The sequence below is a fragment of the Malaya genurostris genome, chromosome 3 (assembly GCF_030247185.1).
Source record: "Malaya genurostris strain Urasoe2022 chromosome 3, Malgen_1.1, whole genome shotgun sequence".
Classification (NCBI taxonomy): Eukaryota; Metazoa; Arthropoda; class Insecta; order Diptera; family Culicidae; genus Malaya; species Malaya genurostris.
The window spans coordinates 145,400,941-145,423,794 of record NC_080572.1 but is presented as its reverse complement, the minus strand read 5'-3'; the positions used below and the strand labels follow the sequence as shown (position 1 = coordinate 145,423,794).

At 37.3% G+C, this 22,854-nt stretch overlaps 1 protein-coding gene across 12 annotated transcripts in view; it reads right to left on the bottom strand.

Annotated features, from left to right (window-relative positions):
• LOC131435145 (protein vav) overlaps positions 1–22,854 on the bottom strand; it is a 684,197-nt gene that overhangs the window by 115,710 nt on the left and 545,633 nt on the right. For 11 of the 12 annotated variants that reach the window (XR_009230453.1, XR_009230454.1, XR_009230459.1 and 8 more), the window contains one exon: positions 11,126–11,497. The exons of the other annotated variant lie outside the window; for it this stretch is intronic. Coding sequence is in view for 2 of the 11 variants with exons in the window: in XM_058602726.1 (XP_058458709.1) it covers positions 11,126–11,497 (372 nt within the window). In the remaining 9 variants the exon portion in view is untranslated. The remainder of the gene's footprint in view (positions 1–11,125; positions 11,498–22,854) is intronic. 12 annotated transcript variants of the gene reach the window in all.

Sequence of the window (22,854 nt, the reverse complement as noted above, 5' to 3'; positions counted from 1 at the left end):
GACAACTTGATGAACACATAGTTTGTTTTACGGACGGTTCTCTGTTGAATGGTCGTGCTGGTGCTGGTGTCTACTGTCGTGAAATGAGGCTGGAGCAGTCTCATTTACTTGGTAGATACTGTACTGTGTTCCAAGCAGAAATCTACGCAATTTTGTGTGGAGTACAATCGGCACTTCAGCAGAGGATCTGTGGTAAACGTATTTATTTTTGTTCCGACAGTCAGGCAGCCTTAAAAGCACTCAGTTCGAATGACTCACGGTCGAATCTAGTGATCGCATGTCGAACTCAAATTGAAGACCTCAGCATTTCAAATGCTGTTTACTTCTTATGGGTACCCGGCCATTCTGGTATTACTGGAAATGAATGGGCTGATGAGTTGGCTAGAGCTGGTGCAACGAATGATTTCGTTGGTCCTGAACCAGCTTTACCACTTTCAACTAGTTGGATAAAGCACAAGATACGTTCTTGGGCTGCATCCAAACAAGCCAGCTACTGGCGCAGCTTGCAAACTTGCGCTCAGACAAAAGCATTTCTACCAGATTTAAATCTGAAAATGTTAAAGTTTCTACTGCATTTCTCCAAGTATCATTGAAGTATTCTGGTCAGAGCTCTGACTGGACATTGCAAACTCAATTATCACATGGCTACTATTCAACGTGCTGAGTATTATTCGTGTGATTTGTGTGAATACGATTATGGTACTTCATATCATCTGATATGTAACTGTCCCGCATTGACGCAGCTACGTATCCGGGTTTTTGGTTCTACATACATGGTTGAGTCTGTGTATGCGGAGCTAAAATTGAAGGATATTCTCTCGTTTCTCACCCAATGTGGTAAGGAGATATAGTCAGAAGGGTTCATCGTTCTTCCTGGAGTGAATGAATCCCTTCTGTATTCACCTTAAATAGGGTTTAGCAGATTGTTTGGCATCCTTTGGGGGGTACCGAATTTACTTCTGCTCGTACATACTGCGAGTCGTTCTGCATTCTTCCGAGAGTGCAGAATGGTGTCGCTTTTGTAAGATCTCTAAATCCTCTCGGGGGTTGGAGGTTTTATTAACAGCAGACTGTTCGGGACCTCGTAGAGGTTCAGAATTTCCTTCTGCTTCCACTAAATGTGATCCTCAGCAGATTGTTCAGCATCCCTTAGGGGTGCAGAATTTACTTCTGCTTTTATGTGTTTTTGTGTCGTCAATTTTTCCCATCCTCCTAGTCCAACCCTTACCATTTCCTTTCAATCCTTCCCTCTTATATATCGGGAAAATGATGCTAAATCAAATTGATGGCAAGGCACAAATCTCCAAATATCAAGGGGAACGTGCCATTTGAGCCAATTTGTTCTGATTCCTGATTCCTGATGGTACAACGCCGCTTTGTTTGAGCGATCGCCGCACGGCGATTATTAACTAATAGTATATAAATTTGACGTAGTCTCACATCATTGGTCATTGTATAGCTCATTGCTTCAAATGCATCAAGCCCTGCGTGAGCTATTTATTTCCTCGTTCGCATTTTTGTTAATATTGAGCCAGCCCAACGCGGTGCTCTTAAATTTGTCATGCTCGCTGTGTGCGCAATTCCGATCAGCACAAAATACCAAACTGTCTTTGGCACGCGTACAGTAGCGTTTGAAATGCTGTTATGCTCTTACTCTGACGGTTATATAAAAAAATCGAATGCCGGAGTTCAGTTGAAGTAATAACGGTTTGTATATCATATATTTTGTCCGCATATCGTATGCCTTTATTTTGTTCTATTATTGCTTTACATTCTATTATTGCTATCACTACACTTGCTGTTCGAATGCAATACTTTATTTACTAGTAATACAAGCACGAATTCAAGAATTCTCTGTTTTCTTTCGCCTCTAGTTGAGGTGATAGAAACTACACTTTTGCTAAAGATATTCCTTCACGACTTATTCAGGTATTATCACCTGGTTTTTAAACCTGGCTCTACTTCTACTTGGCGAGTACTTCCTAACAAACGGTGATCCGGTCTTCGGACTATCGTATCAGAACTCATCATCTGACTGCTTTCTTGTTCACGCGAGACATCAAGACTTACAATTATCTCTCGTGAACTGCCCAACTAAAAACTTTCCTGTGGTTTTAACAACGTGAACTTTTACTTCGGGTGAAGCAGATGATCTCGCGATTGAAAGTCGAAAGTTCACCCAACTTTCCCCCGAAGTTTCACGAAAAAGCCGAGACCACTGTTACCATGCCAGTGATAGTGACTAGTTCCCGTGAAAATGTCTTTGTTTCTACAACACCATCACGGTTCTGCTGATGTGTTTCTGATGCTGCTGTGAGGCTTCGCTCGAAGGATAGCGAGTTTCCTTCACACTTTTCTATTTGTCTGCTATGCTGGCAAATTCAATTTGGTGAGGGCGCCGCAACTTATTGATAGTTGCATTACTAACCGTCTAATCGATCGGCTTTTTCGTCGTTAATACGACTTACTTTAATATGAGGCGCCTTTACAAAAATGGGCAGAACTTTATCGCGAATATTTTTTGATATAGTTAACCCAACAACAACATTTTTTCTACAAGCTATCGAAAATATGATCAGGAATTTGTGATTAAATTTTCAACAGCGTGAAAAATCCATAAATAATTGAAAAACAAAGTTTTCTAAAACTTTTGAAAATAATGAGGAAAATTCATTTTGAGGTAGTCAAAGAATTTTTTGAAGTGAATCTCGTTGTCACTCTTTTTCTAGGAGGAGAAGAGCTTCCATTTCCTTTCTGCGAGGGTTAAGGGGCACTTTGTTCGTGGCTCGTCCCGTCTTCCATTGCCGCATCGGTGGTTTTATTGTTGATTTCCATCTTCTTTTCGTTTTCCTTGTTGTTCGCAGTCTTGAGTTCGTTGCTAGTTGCTGTAGAAGCGCCTTGTTGTACATTGGTTGGTTGGTTTGATGGTGAAACAGGAGTACTACGCTCACTAGTTTTCGTTGTTGAACGGTTGACCTTGTCTTTGGTTGAAGATGTCCTTTTCGCAGTTTCAGTGCAAGGTTTACCGCAGCGTGCAGGTTGTTCACAAAATTGACATGTAACCAGCTGATTTTCATAGGTAATCAGCGTTTTACACAGATGTGTCTCAACTTGACCATAAATGATGTAAGATGGAATTGCCTTACGTAGTTGCATGCGTGCCACTCGCACGCCATTCCGGATGCCGGGGAAAAAATCCACCATACTTCTCTTTCGATGGAAAGAACTTCACCGTACTGCGACATGTTTTCCCTAACGGATTGATCGCTGGTCTGCGGGGGAAGGTCATGCACGCGTACTTCTATGGCATTGTCCACCATGTGCACAGGGATTTTGTATTTAATGTTGTCACACTCAACGCTGAGCACCTCGTTGTTAACCGAAGCTAATTCAATTGCATCGCTTTCACGTTTAAACATAATGTACACACAGTTAGACGCCTTGTTGAATTGAATCTCACTTACATTATTAGCGTCTAGATGCATTCGTTCATTAAGTGAGATTTCAATTTCATTTGCTGCTGGTCTAACTTTGCAACGCTTGAAATCTATGCAAGCTTCAGGCTTTGTTAAATCGTATTTGACCATTTCGTACACTTTGTTGTTCACTGCACTGTATTGTCTTTGTTTCTGTTGTTTCAACCGCAAATGATTTTCGACTGTGTCGAGTGAGATGCAAGCACGAACTCACGAAATCAAGTTATGTCTGTGATATTACACACCCGTACTTTTTCATTTGCGGACTTCTATTGCGAGATACTACGCCAAGCATGACGCAAAATACTCATTGTTCGTCCATTTCGTGATTATGAATCTTTTACTAGAACTGTTCTTCACAACTGTTGTTACTAGACTGCTTTAAGGCCTTAGTGTTATTTGGTATGATGAGTATTGAAGGTAAGATCATGTCGCACAATTTGTCCTGATTCCGAAAGTACAGTTAACGATTTTAAGGGCGGTAATCAAAAGTAGTAAAAGGTTCAAAGACGGTTTTTTGTAATTTCTATCCGATCCTATGTGCGAGTTTGGGAATCGAACCCAGGCGGGCTGCGTGAAAGGTATCGACTTACCCATCACGCTATACCCGTCCCCTACGATTAAGAATATTATCAATGGTTTTAATCAAACACCTGACAAATTTTGTGAAAATCACTCCTAAAACATTTTTTGTAGGATTTGTGTTTTTAGACTATAGCCATTTGAAAAAAAAATGGTGAAACAAGTTTGATCCTTTTCAAGAGACAGTCTACATCATTTTTGGAAATACAGAGTATGCAAAGAAGCTTTTTGTGACTGAAAGCACAGAAAGTTTAATTAAAATCTGAGAGGGTGAAACCAACATTGGTTCGAGACATACATTCGTATGTCAGAAATTAACACGAGAAAGATCTTCAATTTAAAAAACTAAAAAATATGGCGTTATTTGATAACAAAACATTCAACACAATGACAAAGGCGCTCCAGCATTAATTTGGTATATTCGGATCCAGATGCAATAAATCAAATGAACAATTTTCAAAATATCGAAGAAAAATTCCGTAAATTGCTAGAAAACTCTTAGAAATGATTTAAATTTAGTCCCAAAAGTACACGCATCCGAGAAGTTTGTAGAAAAAGGAGGGATAGTTTGATCGGCTCTTGCTCAAAACAATGTTTTTGCCTTTTTCATATAGAAAGGTTATGCAATCACTGTGAAACCCGACTTTCGAACCGAGGCCCAGAGGGCCGAGTGTCATATATCATTCGACTCAGTTCGTCGAGTACGCAAAATGTTTGTGTGTGTGTATGTGTGTGTATGTGCGTATGCGTGTATGTAACGTTTTTATGCACTAACTTTTCTCGGAGATGGTTGAGCCGATTTTTACAAACTTAGATTCAAATGAAAGGCCTTGTGGTTCCATACAAAATTCCTGAATATTATTTGGATTCGACTTCCGGTTCCGGAATTACGGGGTAAAATTAGCAAAAAATTGCGGAAATAAGGGCACCAACTTTTTTCGCAGATGTCTGAACCGATTTTCACAATTTTAAATTCAAATAAAAAGTCTTCTAGTTTCATACAAAATTCTTGAATATTATATTGATCCGACTTCCGGTTCCGGAGTTATGGGGTCAAATGGGCTAAACATGAAAATATGTGTTCTAACTTTTCTCATAGAAACTTAGGTTCAAATGAAAGGTCCTGTGGTCCCATACGTAATTCCTGAATTTCATCCGGATCCGACTCCCGGATCCGGAAATATAGGGTAATGTTAAAAAATTTTACCATCACTGAAAAGGCCGAAAAACCATAAAAAAATTTCTAAATCGATCTCAAATCTTTTCCCATTGATAGTTTTTATCAGTAGACGGTCAAGCAAACCGATTTCGCTTATTCCTCCACGAATCGAAGAAAATTGTTTTGTAGAATACCACAGTATTATATATGATAGTATGATTGATATGAGAAAGGCAGCTTTACACCACTAGGTTGATTAAAACTGGTTGTTCAACTGGGTGTCAGCCGTATTACAAAACTATTGCACGTAACAATATGAACCAAATGGCATTTTACTCGTTAGATGTCCCTATACTGTCGGAGCTACAATCGAAAATAATCATTGTTATTTAAAAAAGTTATTAACAATTAAGAGTGAAAAAACCTGTTTTAATCCACCTGCCTTTCTCATATCAATCATACTAAATTGTATATCATATATATGATGATATATATGATAGTATATATGAGATATTCTTCAAAATAAATTTCTTCGATTCTTGAGATTATAACATAAATCGGTTTTTTGGCCCGTCTATTGACAAAAGCTATCATTTGGAGAAGATTTGAGGTCGATGTAGAAAATTTTTTACGTTTTTTGCCTTTCTCATAAAGAAAGGTTATGCTATCACTTGAAAAACCTATTAGTGAAAACTGGCCCGGAGGGCCAAGTGTCATATGCCATTCGACTCAGTTCATCGAGCTGAGCAATGTCTGTGTGTGTGTATGTATGTGTCAAATAATCTCACTAGGTTTTCTCGAAGATGGCTGATCCGATTTTCACAAACTTAGATTCAAATGAAAGGTCTCGTGGTCCCATACGGAATTCCTGAATTTCATTCGGATCCGACTTCCGGTTCCGGAATTATAGGGTAAAGTGTGTTCCATATTGTACACCGTCACTTAAACCGGCGAAACAAAATACGTGAAAAAAATTCTAAACCGATCACAAAACTACACAAATCGATAGTCATTTTCAGTAGGCAACTAAACAAACCGATTCCGGTTATCCTGGTTCCCGGTATCCGGTTCCGAAAGTACCGGAAATAGTGGTTATATATACCAAAATAGATCTCACTCATTTTTCTCAGCGATGGTTTGACCGATTTCCACAGACTTAGATTCAAATGAAAGGTCTCGTGGTCCCATACGGAATACCTGAATTTCATCCGGATCCGACTTCCGGTTCCGGAATTATATGGTAAAGTGTGTTCAATATTGTACACCGTCACCTATTTTGTATATACCAAAATAGATCTCACTCACTTTTCTCAGCGATGGTTTGACCGATTTCCACAAACTTGAATTCAAATGAATGATCTCCGGTGCCGGAAGTGCATATAATAGTGAACCCACTTTGTTTTCTTAAGGATGACCTACGCAATCAAAGCACTGTTTTATTCTGTATGTTATGCATAAACAATCTCATGGTTTCCTTCAAAAATCGAAGATAAAAATTTTGAATAGAATACTACAATATTGTATGTACATGAGAAAGGCATCATTACACCACTAGGTGGATTAAAACAGGTTTTTCTCTTTTCAGTGATGGTATAAAATTATTAACCCATTTTACCCTATATTTCCGGATTCGGAGGTTAAATCCGGATGAAATTCAGGAATTCAGTATAGGACCACAGGACCTTTAATTTAAACCTAAGTTTGTGCAAATCGGTTGCGCCATCTATGAGAAAAGTTAGAACACATATTTTCATTTTTTTGCATATTTCACCCCATATTTCCGAAACCGGATATCAGTTCTAAATTAAATTCAGGTATTTAGTATATGACTTAAAGAGCTTCCATTTGAATCTAGGTTTGTGGAAATCGGTTCAGACATCACCGAAAAAAGTTGGTGCACTTATTTTTCACAATGTTTGCACATTTTACCCCATAACTCCGGAACCGGTGGTCAGATCCAAATGAAATTTAGGAATTTAAGTCTTCAGTTAAATCTAAGTTTGGTCTTCAGTTGAATCTAAGTTTGTGAAAATCGATTGAGCCATCTCCAAAAAAAGTTGGTGTACTCATTTTTATAATTTTTGCACATTTTACACTAAAACTGCGGAACCAGCAGTCGGATCTTAATCATATTCAGGAATTTTGTATGAGACCACAAGACCTTTTATTTGAATATAAGTTTGTGAATATTGGTTCAGCCATCTCCGAGAGAGCTTAGTGCAAAAAAATATTACATACACTCATACGCACATACACACACAGACATTTTGCGTACTCGACAAAATGATTCGAATGATATATGAAACTCTACCCTCCGGGCCTTGGTTCGAAAGTCGGTTTTCACAGTGATTGCATAGCCTTTCTATATGAGAAAGGCAAAAAAGGGTCAAACATGATCTCCATTTTGTTTTTTTCTCGGTGGAAATTTTTCATTCTAGTTCCGACCAGTTCGGTACAGAATAGGAAATTGTTTTATATCCTCGGCATTTTAGAGCTAAGGCAAATTTATCTCAGTGCGTAACATTCTGGAAAATCGTGAAAGTTTTCTACGCAAAGTTTTTTTTTACGATTTTGGGAGTGTTGTTCTCAACATATATTCACATAAGTATTAGTCGTGTTCGGAAATATATTTTACAATACCGGGCATAGGAGTGTGCATCTAGTTTAAGCCTGTTGCAACATTACTTGCTGTTAATTCTGGTCAAGTTTGATAGATTGATACCGACCGTTAGCACCAGCACCGCTTCGTACTTCAATAAACAGTCTGTGTCATCCTGTGTTCTGCTATCAACATCGAACAAAGCAGAGATGGAGAAAAAACAATGCGGAGAGTGTCATCACGAAATCAATGATCTTGAGCCAATACGTTGTAGAATGTGTGATACTTCTTTTCATATTAGCCAAAATTGCTGCGGATTCACTCATGCAAGGAAGTTTTCGCCCAAGGCAAGATAATATTCATTTGCACATCTTGTAGAGGTGAGCTCATTGGTAGAACTATTCGTGCGTACATGGCGGATCATAACAAACGTTTGTCCCCAACTTAGACAACTGACAATATTAATAGACCAATTGAACAATTGTCTGTTATTGTTGAAGTACTCAGAAAAAAGTTGATTAAATTGCAAATACTTCAACTCGGAAACCCTCTACGACTCGTGATACCAGGACACCTTTACGGCCAAATTCGTCGTGTGGATAATGACAAGCAAGGATGATGTAAAAATATGTCTTAATTCGTCTGATCCAATTGATGTTATTCGGCTTGTGCCTAAGGGTGTGGACATAGCCAATATGACCTACATTTCTTTCAAGATTGGTCTTGATCCAGCACTCAAGCAACAAGCTCATGATCCAGCGTGTTGGCCAACCGGCTTGGCGTTTAGAGAGTTTGTCGACGTTTCAAAAAACGTGATGCGATCGCTTATTTTCTCCCGAGACCAACCAGCAGTAATGATCCCGGGTTTTCCGGATGACAATTGTTTGAATACAGCACTTTTTCAGTGGACGGTGGAAGTCCAAGGGCTCCCATCAGAAGCGAGTATTTGGATGTATTTAGTTCTTGTGCATTCAATCATTTCTCTTTTTCAGCATTTGCGATTCGTGATAGTGAGACTTCTATTTATTATCAAAACGTGCGAAGCTTAAGAACGAAAATCGACGATTTGTTTCTGACATCTACTGATCGTTGACTTCGACATAATTGTACTGACTGAAACTGGACTCGACGATTGCATCACGTCGCTTCAGCTGTTTGGAGCTGCCTACAACATCGTTTGTTTCTGAGTCGTGCGAGTTATTTGCAAAACACTTCGCAGGTTTTTACGCAGCAAATTGGACGTCTTTTAATAAGGCTAAAGAAGCTAATACCTACGTTCTCGTGGATATGGTTAATTTGATCACTTTTATCGTTACTCCAGAGATGGATAAAACAGCTGCAAAAAAATTGAAATGCTCGTTCGCTCCCGGGCCTGATGGATTACCCGCAGCTATTTTAACTCGTTGTATTACTGCTTTAGCAGAACCGCTTAGCACTATTTTCAATCAATCTTTTGAACTAGCAAAATTTCCACTTGTATGAAAGCAATCATTCATGTGCCCCTTATTCGAGAATGGGGATCGACGTAATGTGGCAAATTCTCGCGGTATAACCAGTCTCTCTGCTTCTTCAAAACCTTTTGAAATTATTTTCAGTGAGGCTATCATGGATCGTGCGAAGAACTACATCTCATTCGACAAACATGGGTTCATACCAGGACGATCAGATACAACTAATTTAATAACGTTTACGTCAAATTGCATCGCTTGCATGGAGACAAAGACACAGATGGATGTCATCTACACGGATCTAAAAGCTACTTTTGACAAAATTGACCATAAAATACTGTTATGCAAATTATCGGGTTTTCGGCTCAGCTTGTGTACTGGTTAAATTCGTATCTTTCTGGTTGGATTTTACGAGTGAAATTGGATAATTGAACGTCATGACAATTTTCTAATAGTTCTGGAGATCCACAAGGCAGTAATTTTGAACCATTGCTATTCACACTGTTCTTTGATGATGTTTCGTTGGCTCTGGAAGATGGTTTCAAACTCATATATGCAGACGACTTAAAATTGTATTTCGTAGTTCGAGCTGTGTAGGATTGTCGGCGATTACAGCATCAACTAAAACTCTTCGTCGATTGGTGCAGCGTGAATAAACTTTTTATCAACATTTCAAAGTGTCAGGTGATGACGTTTCATCGTAATATGCATCCTGTTAAATCCGACTACTGAATTGGTGGTTTAGTCCTGACTAGAGTGAACCTGGTAAATGATAGAGGAATACAAATGGATGAAAAATTGACATTCGATTCACGTCGATCATCAATAGTCACGAAAGCGTTACGTCAATTGGGATTTATTTCTTAAATCGCCAAGGAATTCAAAGACCCACAGTATTTGAAGACTTTGTACTGTACACTGGTTCGGCCAATCCTTGAGACCACGTCAGTTGTTTGGTTTCCTCATCAAATTTCGAGATGCATGCGAATTGAACGTGCTCAAATCTGCCACTCTATCCTGATAGATGTAAACTAATTGGATTCGATACTTTGCAACGTCGCCAAAGAATTCAGCAAGCAATGTTCGTCGCAAAATTGATTAACGGAGAGATTGATGCACCTGAGTTACGTTGTGAAAAAAAATTTCGGTCACCAAATAGAACACTACGAAATGCAACTCTGCTTCAGCACAGATTCCACAGGACTCTTTTCGGATATAATGAACCGATAGCCGCTTGTATTCGAACGTTCACTGCTGTTGAAGATTACTTCGAGTTTGGTGAATCATCTAGTCGCTTTGCTAGTAAAATTAAACGATGTGCCATTGTGTTTTGACAAAGCTTTACAATATTTATTTTTTTATGTTATTTTTTAGTATGTAGTTAGCCGTTTTATTATTGTAGTTGTTTTGTTCCTGTTACTGTTTTAGGATGGTGGTTTTTACACCCATATGAGAATGACAAACAAGGCCCAACTCAAATGGGCTTTTTCCCACCCTATCTGTCCATTTAAATTCGTTTATCCGAGGAACATAAAGATAAATAAATAAATATATAAATAAATAAAAAAAAAAAAAATGTGCCTTATTAAAAACATTGAAAAAAGGAAACTGTTTTGCTTTTTGATATCCGATAATAGGTTTCCAAAAAATAATGACACCCACAAACAAATCGAACCAATTTGAGCAGTTGTATTCATTGCTGTCATGTTGAAAAAAAATTAAGTTCATTATCTGTAAAAAGCATAATTTTGAAGTATTGCTTAAACAATAAGTGGAATTTAAAAAAAAAACACGTTCTTTGGAGGATCCTGGAAACAGCCTTGTTTTCGATAATGAACTGTATAGGTAGGCAGAGACTTACTTCAAGCTTAATGCATATATCGTCTCATTGGAATTCGATACTCCTTGTGGACGAACTCGTAATAAATATGTTCCACTTTTTTTCTTTTCTAATTGGGTTGTAGCAACATCCCGATCCATTGATCCGACAAACCAATTGAACTCAGACAGCAATCTGTCACTTACAGGAGGCGGATATTGGTTTTGTTTGCATCTTCCGGTAGACGATATACATCCTTTATGAACGGCTATTTCGCAAGTTTTACATTTATAACCTTGGTGAATTTTTCCTTTCAAAAACTTCAAACAGTGTATGCAAGTAATAGGAAAATCAAAAGTGCACACATTGAATTTGTGGTCTGTATTTCGACATCCAACAGGTTCAATAACATCCCTGGAAAATACATATGATTAGTACTTGTTAAATATATATATATATATATATATATATATATATATATATATATATATATATATATATATATATATATATATATATATATATATATATATATATATATATATATATATATATATATATATATATATATATATATATATATATATATATATATATATATATATATATATATATATATATATATATATATACTAGCTGACCCGTCGAACTTCGTCTCGCCCAAAAATAATTTGTTCCCATTTATGTGTTCGGAGAGCAGAATTGTCAAACGACTATCAACGGAATTCGACACACATTCGCTTTAGCCCAAAAAAGAAACATCACCCAAAATTAATGTGAACATGGGTACAGCTTTTAAGCATCGATTAAGTTTTCTAAAAACTTGTTCTGTACGTTCAAGTTGCCAAAAAGTACTACACGTACTTTAGAGTTCTAATAAAGTGAGTATTTTTAGATACGAAGGAACTTCTGGTGCCTTGGAGAGACGACGCTTACATTTTAAGTTGATACTGAACTTACCAATTTGAGCAATCTTCTCAGCAAGAATGGCTTTTATCGTATCAAAGAATGCTCTCTAGCAAGAGAGACGAATATCATCTCAGTAACAAAACACCTGCATGGTCCTTTAACACAGAATGGACACCAGTGCGAAAACGATTTTCTCTCGACGACCCGTCTGAGCATCACGGGTTAGCACGTTGGAGTAGGGATTCGCTCTGAAGCAATTCTCGTTTTGCGATCCGATTCTATACAGGCAGTGGATAATTGTGATACAATCATTTTACTATTGTCGCTTATTCTAACTATGTACATATAACTTCGGCATAAGCTGTGTCTATGAAAATATCTGCGAATGCCCAACACAAAGGTTTGAAATATTGTAACCTAGTATGAGAATCATCAAGTTGATTCATCGGTTCGATTTTCTGGGATAGTTGTCAAATTGCGATTATCCCTTGGTAAATTCCACACAGCGCCGATTATTGCAAAACTGTATCTATTTTGGTAAGGGCTGTGAAATACTCAAAGTCTGAGATGGAGCGAAAAAATGTTTCACGGTTCATGCATTGAGAGGCAGCGAGTATCATCTACCAGATTGACGATGTTGTATACAATTTAGAGAAATCAATCCATCTTGAATATTGATATCTAATTGCCACTTATTATGTGCGCTTCGTGTAATCCAAATAATTCGAAAGCAAAATGCAAGGAAAATCTCTTAGTTTGACCTTAGTTTGACGCCTAATGAGCCGTGTTACAAGAAAAATTTGAGGATTTCTTCGAAACCTTGACGAATAATTTTATCCGTATTTTTTCTTAAAAGTATGAAGAAAACGCTACATTTGTATAAAAAAAGATCTTGAATTCAATAATAAATAACTGAAATACAGGCAATTGTCTTTGTTCCAATTATATCTGAAGCAAGCTTTAAGAGTGGTCCTGAGATGATTAAAATTTAATGGCAAATCCTTGGAGATTATCGGAAGAATTTTTTTTGCCCAAAAACTGCTTCTTCGCTAATCTGATCATTCTACATAATCATGTTTAATGAATGTTCATAGCATTGCCATTACAGGATCAATCTTTGAATCCAAAATTTAGCGATAAATTCTACATTCAATAGTTAGAACGATAGTTTTATCCATGTAGTGTTCTTTAACTTGTAAATGAACACTGAAGCCGTCAAATAATCATAGTCATATCATTAGTTGAGTCACCACATCGTTTTACTGAGTACTCCGTCTAAAATTAGGGAATAAATTAACATCTGATAATCAATATCATACAAAATTGAAGGAAAAATGTGCAATACTTCTGTTATAGCGAAGCGAATATGTGAAATAAATATACCAGTTGTCGTCCGTTTTTTTTTTAGCTAATATGTATTTGTTCAAGTAACCCAAAGTTCGGAAAGAGCGAATGATTTGTCTTAAGCTACTTTAAAAGTAAATGAATAGTATCCTAAGCCACCCGTTTTCAAGTCATAATCCACCGTTCAAATTTAACCAAACGCAACAGAACGAACTATAGCTCGGTGCAGCTGAAAAAAATAGCTCAAAACTTGTTCTGTATCTTCAAGTTGCCAGAAACTCCTCGTCTACTTAAAATTGGTATTAATATAATATAATGTTTTGTCGTGAGTACGACTTACTTTACTATCGGGCGCGTTTTCAAAATTAACCCTGTACAAGAATGAAAAGAACTTTATCGCGAATAGGTCGCAGATTCAGTTTTCTTTCAAAAAAGATTTATTGCATCATTCTGCTGCTGATCGTTTGCATTTTAGCAAAATGCAACGAAAAATGGAAAACAATGGAGAACATTATGCAAAATCAGCCCTTCTAATGGTTCCAAATGTAGTAACTTCACTATAAAACTATAACTAGAACTATAAAGATTGCTTCTTTGCAAATCGGTAATTAAAAAAATCAGTGTTGTGCAAATCTGGGATAATTTGATTAGGTTTGTGCAACTTTTGCAGTGCAAAATTCGTAACAGTATTTAATATCGTTTATATCCAAACAGTGTTCAATATCTTAGAGGATTATATCATTTGACCCTTCTGAATGCCAGAAATTATTCCGGTACTGCCCTTTGATAGTTTCTTTCACTATAATATTGAAATCTAAAATGAAATAATCAGCATCAAAATTCTGTAATTCTGTAATTCTAAATAACAATCCATAATTGTATACACAAAGAATTATGCGAAATTTTCCTTTACTATACTGTATACGGCCCATAGCAACGACTCAGAATAGATTCGAACTCAACTCGTCACTCTTTATCAAGAACGCCTTCATAAAAGGTTTTCTTAGAACCACCATTATTTTATCATAAAGAACTATACTGATAATTTTGTTTTTAATTGTATGTCAGAATTGAAAAAGGGAAAGCTTGCACAATTCACACAATCGATTAACTAATTGATATTCGGAAGTAAAAAGAAAGAGTGTTAGTATTATTCGTGTTCACGGTACACGGCACGAAAAATTGCAGCGTAATGTACTCATAAATGATTTACTTTTTACGTAAAATCTAGAGAGGTACCAAATTTGTAATTTTATACCATGAGTGACAAGAACGAAAAACCGTAAAATGTTTTCTAAATCGATCTCAAAACTTCTTCAGTTGATAGTTTTTATCAGTAGACGGTCAAACAAACTGATTTCGGTTATTCTTTTAAAAATCGAAGAAAATTATTTTGAAGAATACAACAGCATTATATATGATAGTATAATTGACATTGGAAAGGCATCATTACACCACTAGGTGGATTAAAACAGGTTTTTTTCTATCCTTTTCTTCGTTATGATTGTGCACATCACTCTTCATTATATTTTTATTCTCCCCGTATCGATCCCAATGTTTTTTGAAATGTTCAATAAGATAGATAAACGCCTCTAATTGTTAGGTATTTCCATCGAACTCTGGAATGCACTGCAGTGCTTCCGCTGTAGGGAATTGAAAGTCCATGCTTGTTTGAATTTGATTCTTGTATTATGATATCTCTGTCAAGCCTCCAAATTGTTATTTGGCTTGCCGTATGTTTAGAAAATTCTGAAATGAATCCCCCTGGACGCTTATTTTTAGGTGTAAATAATTACGATCTTGACCGTGGTTATGGTCGACATTCATAAACTCGACCTAGTCTCACATTACTGGTCATTGTATAGCACAATGCTTCAACTGCAACGAGCCCTCACGCAGGAATTTCGTTCGCATTGGCATTTTTGTTTATTATTAAGCCAGCCCAACTCGGTGCTCTCAAATTTGTCCTGCAAGCTGTGTGCGCAAATCCGATCAGCACAAAATACCAAACTATCTTTGTCATTAATTATTTTGATAGAAGTCGTACAACCTATATTTGATCGGCTCATTTGAAGAATGTTGCGGCTCGTTTGATTCTTGTTGCGGTATACGTGCAACTTGTATTAATGACGTCGCGTCACGTGTACTGATTCCATACTTTCTTTCCCTAAAAATATTGCGAGCTATTGCCTGAAAACCCAATATGCAAGTGCGAACTAATTTCATCAGTAACAATGTACCAATGTTATTGATCGTACTACAAGATCATTTCCAAACAAGAATAATTCCGTGGACCGCTATAAGGGTCGACGGCATAGGCTACACCAAAACACCGTACCAATGCTCGTGATTGAATGCTATTGTTTACCGTACGCGATTCATATCATGCTTCTTTCCCGCGTACTCTACTCTTATTTTGGTTGCTAGCTTTCTATCTGCAAATATAGCCGCGATCGTTTTGAAGTTTTGCCTAGCAACGTATTTTGTTTTAGGCTCCGCCCATACGCGCTGGTTTTCACCTTTTTAAATATATAAACTTTGTGGCATGCACTCCAGTTGCCGAATTCGCTGACTTGCTTTGCTATGTCAGACCAAGAACGGCTACCGTCGCAAAATGATGCGTCAAAATACCGATTACCTCGCTCATACGTGTATGGTTCGGTTGGCCCCCCTCGCGGTCACCTTGACTTTATAAACATATTACTAATGCCAACTGTTTTGCTGCTCGTGGTTTTCTTCAGCCTTAACGCCAGAGTGGCCACTTCGATAGTTCATCCGCAATTTTTTCTTTAGTACATGTGCCCCTGGTATTTTGTATTTTCACTTGTTGTCTTTTTTCGGTAACACTAAAGTGGATCTACGCTTCTTGTGCTGTATGTTTTGTTCACGGAAAATTTTATCCCTCAGTGAATGTTTCTTCTTCCACTTGCTAACATCAGGCTATGTGCTGACAAATCTGATATTTACTTTTATCTATTACTATTCAAAAAACTGCTTTTATGCTTTAACGATATTGCACACGGAATGGTACTGCTTGAAAAACTATTATTAATACGCGAACGACCTTTTTCCTTTTAGTGTTAATCGCGCAATGAATAATATTTTCTTTTCTTCCTAATATTTCACTGACTACGCTCTAAACTATGACGACCGTGATTTACGACTCTCTGAAAACTGATTGACTGATTGTCGGACTACTATCCGTACACTATCCGAGAACTGACTGACCGACTCACGTGAACTGTCTACGGGTCGACGCCCGAGACTTACGACTATCTACCGCGAACTCATTGAAACTGACTGACTGCTAACTCTGCCCAACTATGGGTTTTTAAGCTCCTAACATTTACTTTCAGGTGAAGCCCGAAAATTTTAGTACAATACTCAAAATTATTACAGACCTACGCGTAATTTTAGACTCAAAATATACATTCGTGGAGCATTATAATGGAATTATCTATAAAGTAAATAGTATGTAAGGCTGCATTAAACGTTTCAGTCATAATGTTCAGGACTCTTGCACAGTAAAATTATTATAAACAACTTATGTCGCATCTGTCCGAAAACAATTCCTACTATATGCGCTTCGTAGACTAAACTGGACTACATTTCTTCTTCCATCATATAAGGCGCAATGTATGCTCATAAACGTGCAAACACTCGGAGAACCGCAAAACTACAATGATATTATAAAATCAACGATATAATTTCTTATTGAGTACAATGTAAATCATTGCGTTCACAACTAAAGTTTTATGCTCCTAGCCGCCATCTTTGAAGTCGTCAAATATTCGGGGGAAAAAAATAAAACAAATTATGTCATAAATAATCCTGTTCATCAAACGATACGCTTTTACAACGAAAATTGCCAAAATTGCCGATATAATCTTAATTAACCACTAACTTGAAACTAGAATAATATCATTTGGTAATGGCGTATCGGGGTCGCGGATTCTCGCATGCTGATCATCAACTGGAGCGGTCTTCCGTGGGCAGTGATGGTGATGTTACGAAAGAGAAGTAAATATTGTGGAAAACGTGATAAAAAGGGGGTGTGGGAACAAAATGTCTAAAAACGATAGAGATCTAATTAGTTGCCATCGAGATGGGGAAGCGAAATCCTCCTTACCGCGGAACGTAATAGTTAGTGACAAAAAAATCTTGTTAGTTCCAATGAAGATGGTTGACAGGGACGGAGATCGAGAGAATCGGGCGGATGTTATTGTCGAACCTGTAGATGGAGACTGAGCGAGATATAACAGATTACACTTGTAAATTAATGTGTTTGAGGTAATGAACTAACCGACTCGCCAACACATCCCTAGCTGAAACCTCAGGCGGTCTACCTCGGGCCCTAAGGGATTCCAGTAGCTCCGACCTGGTGTCGCGCAACTCTACGCACGACCACACGACATGCTCGATGTCCTGATAACCATCGCCGCAAGTGAAGAGACCGCTCTCTACGAGACCAACAGGCCGGAGATGTGCGTTGAAAGTGTAGTGATTTGACATGAGCCGCGACATAACACGAATGAAATTGCGACTCACGTTCATCCCTCTGAACCAAGGTTGCGTTGATAGCTTTATAAAGGAGTGTAGCCATCGTCCCAGTTCTCCTTTGCTCTATGAAGTTTGCCAACTTTCGAGACTTTTCTGACGTCAAGTGTTTCCGCATTTTCCCAAGGAAATATGGGGGATACTTTCCTGGCTTGATTTCCCGGAGAGCGTCTATTGAGCTTAGACTGTCCGTGACAATGAAGTAATGGTCTTTGGACAAGGTTTCAATGAGCTCGAGGATGTACTGAATAGCAGCTGATTTTGCGACGTAAACTGAAGCCGGATCACTGAGTTTGTACGAAGCAGTTATATTCTGATTGAAAATACCGAAGCTTGTGGACTCGTTGATGTTTGATCCGTCAGTGTCAGTGTCTATGCACAGTTGACTGCTCTAAATTTATTATAAAAAACATTTGGGGCCACTTGAGGGCGCACGTGATCCGGAATTCCACGAATCTCTTCTCTCATGGATGTGTCGAAAAACACAGTAGAATTAGAAGTATCCAAGAAATAAGCACGTTTTTAAGCGAATGTTTTGGTTATAAGAGTTATTATGTGTCAGTGCGTCTGTTTTTAATGTGAATATGTCGTCGTATTTTTGGCATAGGTCTTCCAGCTTGTCTTGAATGTATGATGGTGTGTTGTCTATTCCTAGTTCTTGTATACATTTCTCTTTTCGCTCAGGTTGATTATTGTCGTTTATATGAAATGTTCCGAAATTTTCCAATGTTTCTAGAAGATGGTTAAAGTTTTTCTTTGTATTTTGGTTGTGTAATTAGTTTATTAAAAAAAATTATTAACAAAAAATTGAGAATTTATTATTGAGTTAACGCAGTATATTTCAGGTTGAATTTCTGTTGATTTTATGAAATTATATAATGATAGACAATTTCAACTCCCGGGTCTATGAGGAACTAACATTTGCTAGATGAGATATTTAAATTTAAGTGAACGAAATTTGTAAAATTGGTATTAATATTATATAATGTTTTGTCGTGAATACGACTTATTTTACTATGGGGCGCGTTTTCAAAATTAACCCTGTACAAGAATGGACAGAACTTTATCGCGAATATCTCTTGATGTACTTAACCCAACAAAATAATTTATGATCAGGAATGTGTGATTAAATTGTCAACAGCATGAAATAACCAGAAATAATTCAAAAACAAAGTTTTATAAATCTTTTGGAAATAATGAAGAAAATTCATAACGCTTTTGCACCCAGACGAGGGTTTTGAGATCAGGCCCGTACCCAGGATTTCGTTTCGGGAGGGGCCCAAAGATAAAAAAATAATGTTACTGAAGATTGCTTATACAGCTAATTCTCGGTGTGTCTTTTACGGGTGTTTTTAACAGACACTTTAAACTTTTCCACTGAAACTGTTATTGTATTACATTATTGTCTGAGATCTTCTAAATAATTATATATCAGTTTTTGATTTCGGGAGGGGCCCGGGCCCCTTGGGCCCCCCCTCTGGGTACGTGACTGTTTGAGATAGTCTGGCACATATCAGTTCCGATTATCTGTTGGACGAGTATAAAAGGTAAACTTTGATTGAAATTCGTTCATTTCTTCTAGTGCTTCAGACGGAACTTGCTGTCGAGGTGAAGTTCTTCCTCCAACATCAGTAAGAACAAATCAAGTATAAAGCGTAAAACGTTCAGGTCGTGCTTTCATTTGGGCTTCGATAGCTGGGAGCAGCAGTCACCAGTAATGAGAGCAGACCTTTTGCATGGTACAAAACCTCAAACGCGCAGGTCGCAGATCCAGTTTTCTTTCAAAAAAATTGAATTGTTTTTAATCGCACTTACACTTACCGCTCTAGATTTTACGTAAAAAGTAAATCATTTATGAGTACATTACGCTGCATTTTTTCGTGCCGTGAACCGTGAACACGAATAAAACTAACACTCTTTCTTTATACTTCCGAATATCAATTAGTTGATCGATTGTGTGAATTGTGCAAGCTTTCCTTTTTTCAATTCTGACATACAATAAAAAAAGAAATAAAAAGTATAGTTTTTTATGATAAAATAATGGTGGTTCTAAGAAAACCTTGTATGAAGGCGTTCTTGATAAAGAGTGACGAGTTGAGTTCGAATCTATTCTGAATCGGTGCTATGGGCCGTATACAGTATAGTAATGGAAAATTTCGCATAATTCTTTGGGTATACAATTATGGTTCTAAATAACAACGTACAGAATTTTGATACGGATTATTTCATTTTAGAATTCAATATTATAGTGAAAGAAACTATCAAAGGGCAGTACCGGATTAATTTCTGGCATTCAGAAGGGTCAAATGATGTAATCCTTTAGGATATTAAACACTGTTTGGCTATAAACGATATTAAATACTGTTACGAATTTTGCACTGCAAAAGTTGCACAAACCTAATCAAATATCCCAGATTTCCACAACACTGATTCTTTTAATTACCGATTTGCTAAGATGCAATCTTTATAGTTCTAGTTATAATTTTATAGTAAAGTTACTACAGTTGGAGCCATCAGAAGGGCTGATTTTGCATAATGTTCTCCATTGTTTTCCATTTTTCGTTGCATTTTGCTAAAATGCAAACGATCAGCAGCAGAATGATGCAATCAATCTTTTTTGAAAGAAAACTGGATCTGCGACCTGCGCGTTTGAGGTTTTGTACCACGCAAAAGGTCTGCTCTCATTACTGGTGACTGCTGCTCCCAGTTATCGAAGCCCTAATGAAAGCACGACCTGAACGTTTTACGCTTTATACTTGGTTTGTTCTTACTGATGTTGGAGGAAGAACCTCACCTCGACAGCAAGTTCCGTCTGAAGCACTAGAAGAAATGAACGAATTTCAATCAAAGTTTACCTTTTATACTCGTCCAACAGATAATCGGAACTGATATGTGCCAGACTATGTCAAAACCCTCGTCGGGGTGCAAAAAAGGCAAGCAAGCGTGATGAATTTTTACTCATTATTTCCAAAAGTTTTATAAAACTTTGTTTTCCAATTATTTCTGGTTATTTCATGCTGTTGAAAATTTAATCACAAATACCTGATCATAAATTATATTGTTGGGTTAAGTACATCAAGAGATATACGAGATAAAGTTCTGTCCATTCTTGTACAGGGTTAATTTTGAAAACGCGCCCTATAGTAAAGTAAGTCGTATTCACGACAAAACATTATATTTAATATTTATGTTATATTAATACCAATTTTACAAATTTCGTTCACTTAAATTTAAATATCTCATCCAGCAAATGTTAGTTCCTCATAGACCCGGGAGTTGAAAATTTCTATCCTAAAACAAAGAAATCTTTTCCAATAAGCACCAGTAATAGTAACTGATAAATGTACTATTACCGGAATTAACGAGCATGAAATAACCACTTTCGGATCAATCATAACCGAAAAGTACATAAACGAAAATGACACATTATTTCAAAAATTCCAACTCGTAAACCAAGACTATCCAATACCCACAAACGACTAGAGACTTTTTAACAAAATACCACTGCAAAAGAAATTACGACACCTGGATCTTAACATGCATTAACAGATCCACAGAAATCGAATTTCGCTAGTAAATGCTACATGTGAATCACGTTCCTGTCAAAAGCAGAGACTTTACTGCACAACAACTTTCGGACATGTAGTGTTTACTATAATTTTACGCTAGGTAGAGGTTGCTACTCGTGTGTTTGCTGTAAATACGTTTCTTACTTTGTGCTTGCTTATTCCAGCTTTTTGGCTCCGTGTCGATACGGCATGCTCAAATTCGAAATAGCATTAACTACATGTTTGAACTTGTTTTTTTCATTCATACTAAACCGCGTTATACTCTGTGGACTTTGTTTTTGATACTACAACCAACAGACAATTTTTTCATACGGCCCAATATCGAAAACAAAATAATTCTACCACCTAGATGCGAAGTATTCAGACCCTCTACGCAAAACTATCATAAAATCAACAGAAATTCAACCTGAAATATACTGCGTTAACTCAATAATAAATTCTCAATTCTTTTTAATAAATTTTTTTAATAAACTAATTACACAACCAAAATACAAAAAAAAATTTAACCATCTTCTAGAAACATTGGAAGATTTCGGAACATTTCATATAAACGACAATAATCAACCTGAGCGAAAAGAGAAATGTATACAAGAACTAGGAATAGACAACACACCATCATACATTCAAGACAAGCTTGAAGGCCTATGCCAAAAATACGACGACATATTCACATTAAAAACAGACGCACTAACACATAATAACTTTTATAACCAAAACATTCGCTTAAAAACGTGCTCATTTCTTAGATACTTCTAATTCTACTGTGTTTTTCGAAACATCCATGAGAGAAGAGATTCGTGGAATTCCGGATCACGTGCGCCCTCAAGTGGCCCCAAATATTTTTTATAATAAATTTAGAGCAGTCAACTGTGCATTGACACTGACACTGACGGATCAAACATCAACGAGTCCACAAGCTTCGGTATCTTCAATCAGAACATAACTGCTTCGTACAAACTCAGTGATCCGGCTTCAGTTTACGTCGCAAAATCAGCTGCTATTCAGTAGATCCTCGAGCTCATTGAAACCTTGCCCAAAGACCATTACTTCATTGTCACGGACAGTCTAAGCTCAATAGAAGCTCTCCGGGAAATCAAGCCAGGAAAGTATCCCCCATATTTCCTTGGGAAAATGCGGAAACACTTGACGTCAGAAAAGTCTCGAAAGTTGGCAAACTTCATAGAGCAATGGAGAACTGGGACGATGGCTACACTCCTTTATAAAGCTATCAACGCAACCTTGAACGCAGGGATGAACGTGAGTCGCAATTTCATTCGTGTTATGTCGCGGCTCATGACAAATCACTACACTTTCAACGCACATCTCCGGCCTGTTGGTCTCGTAGAGAGCGGTCTCTTCACCTGCGGCGATAGTTATCAGGACATCGAGCAT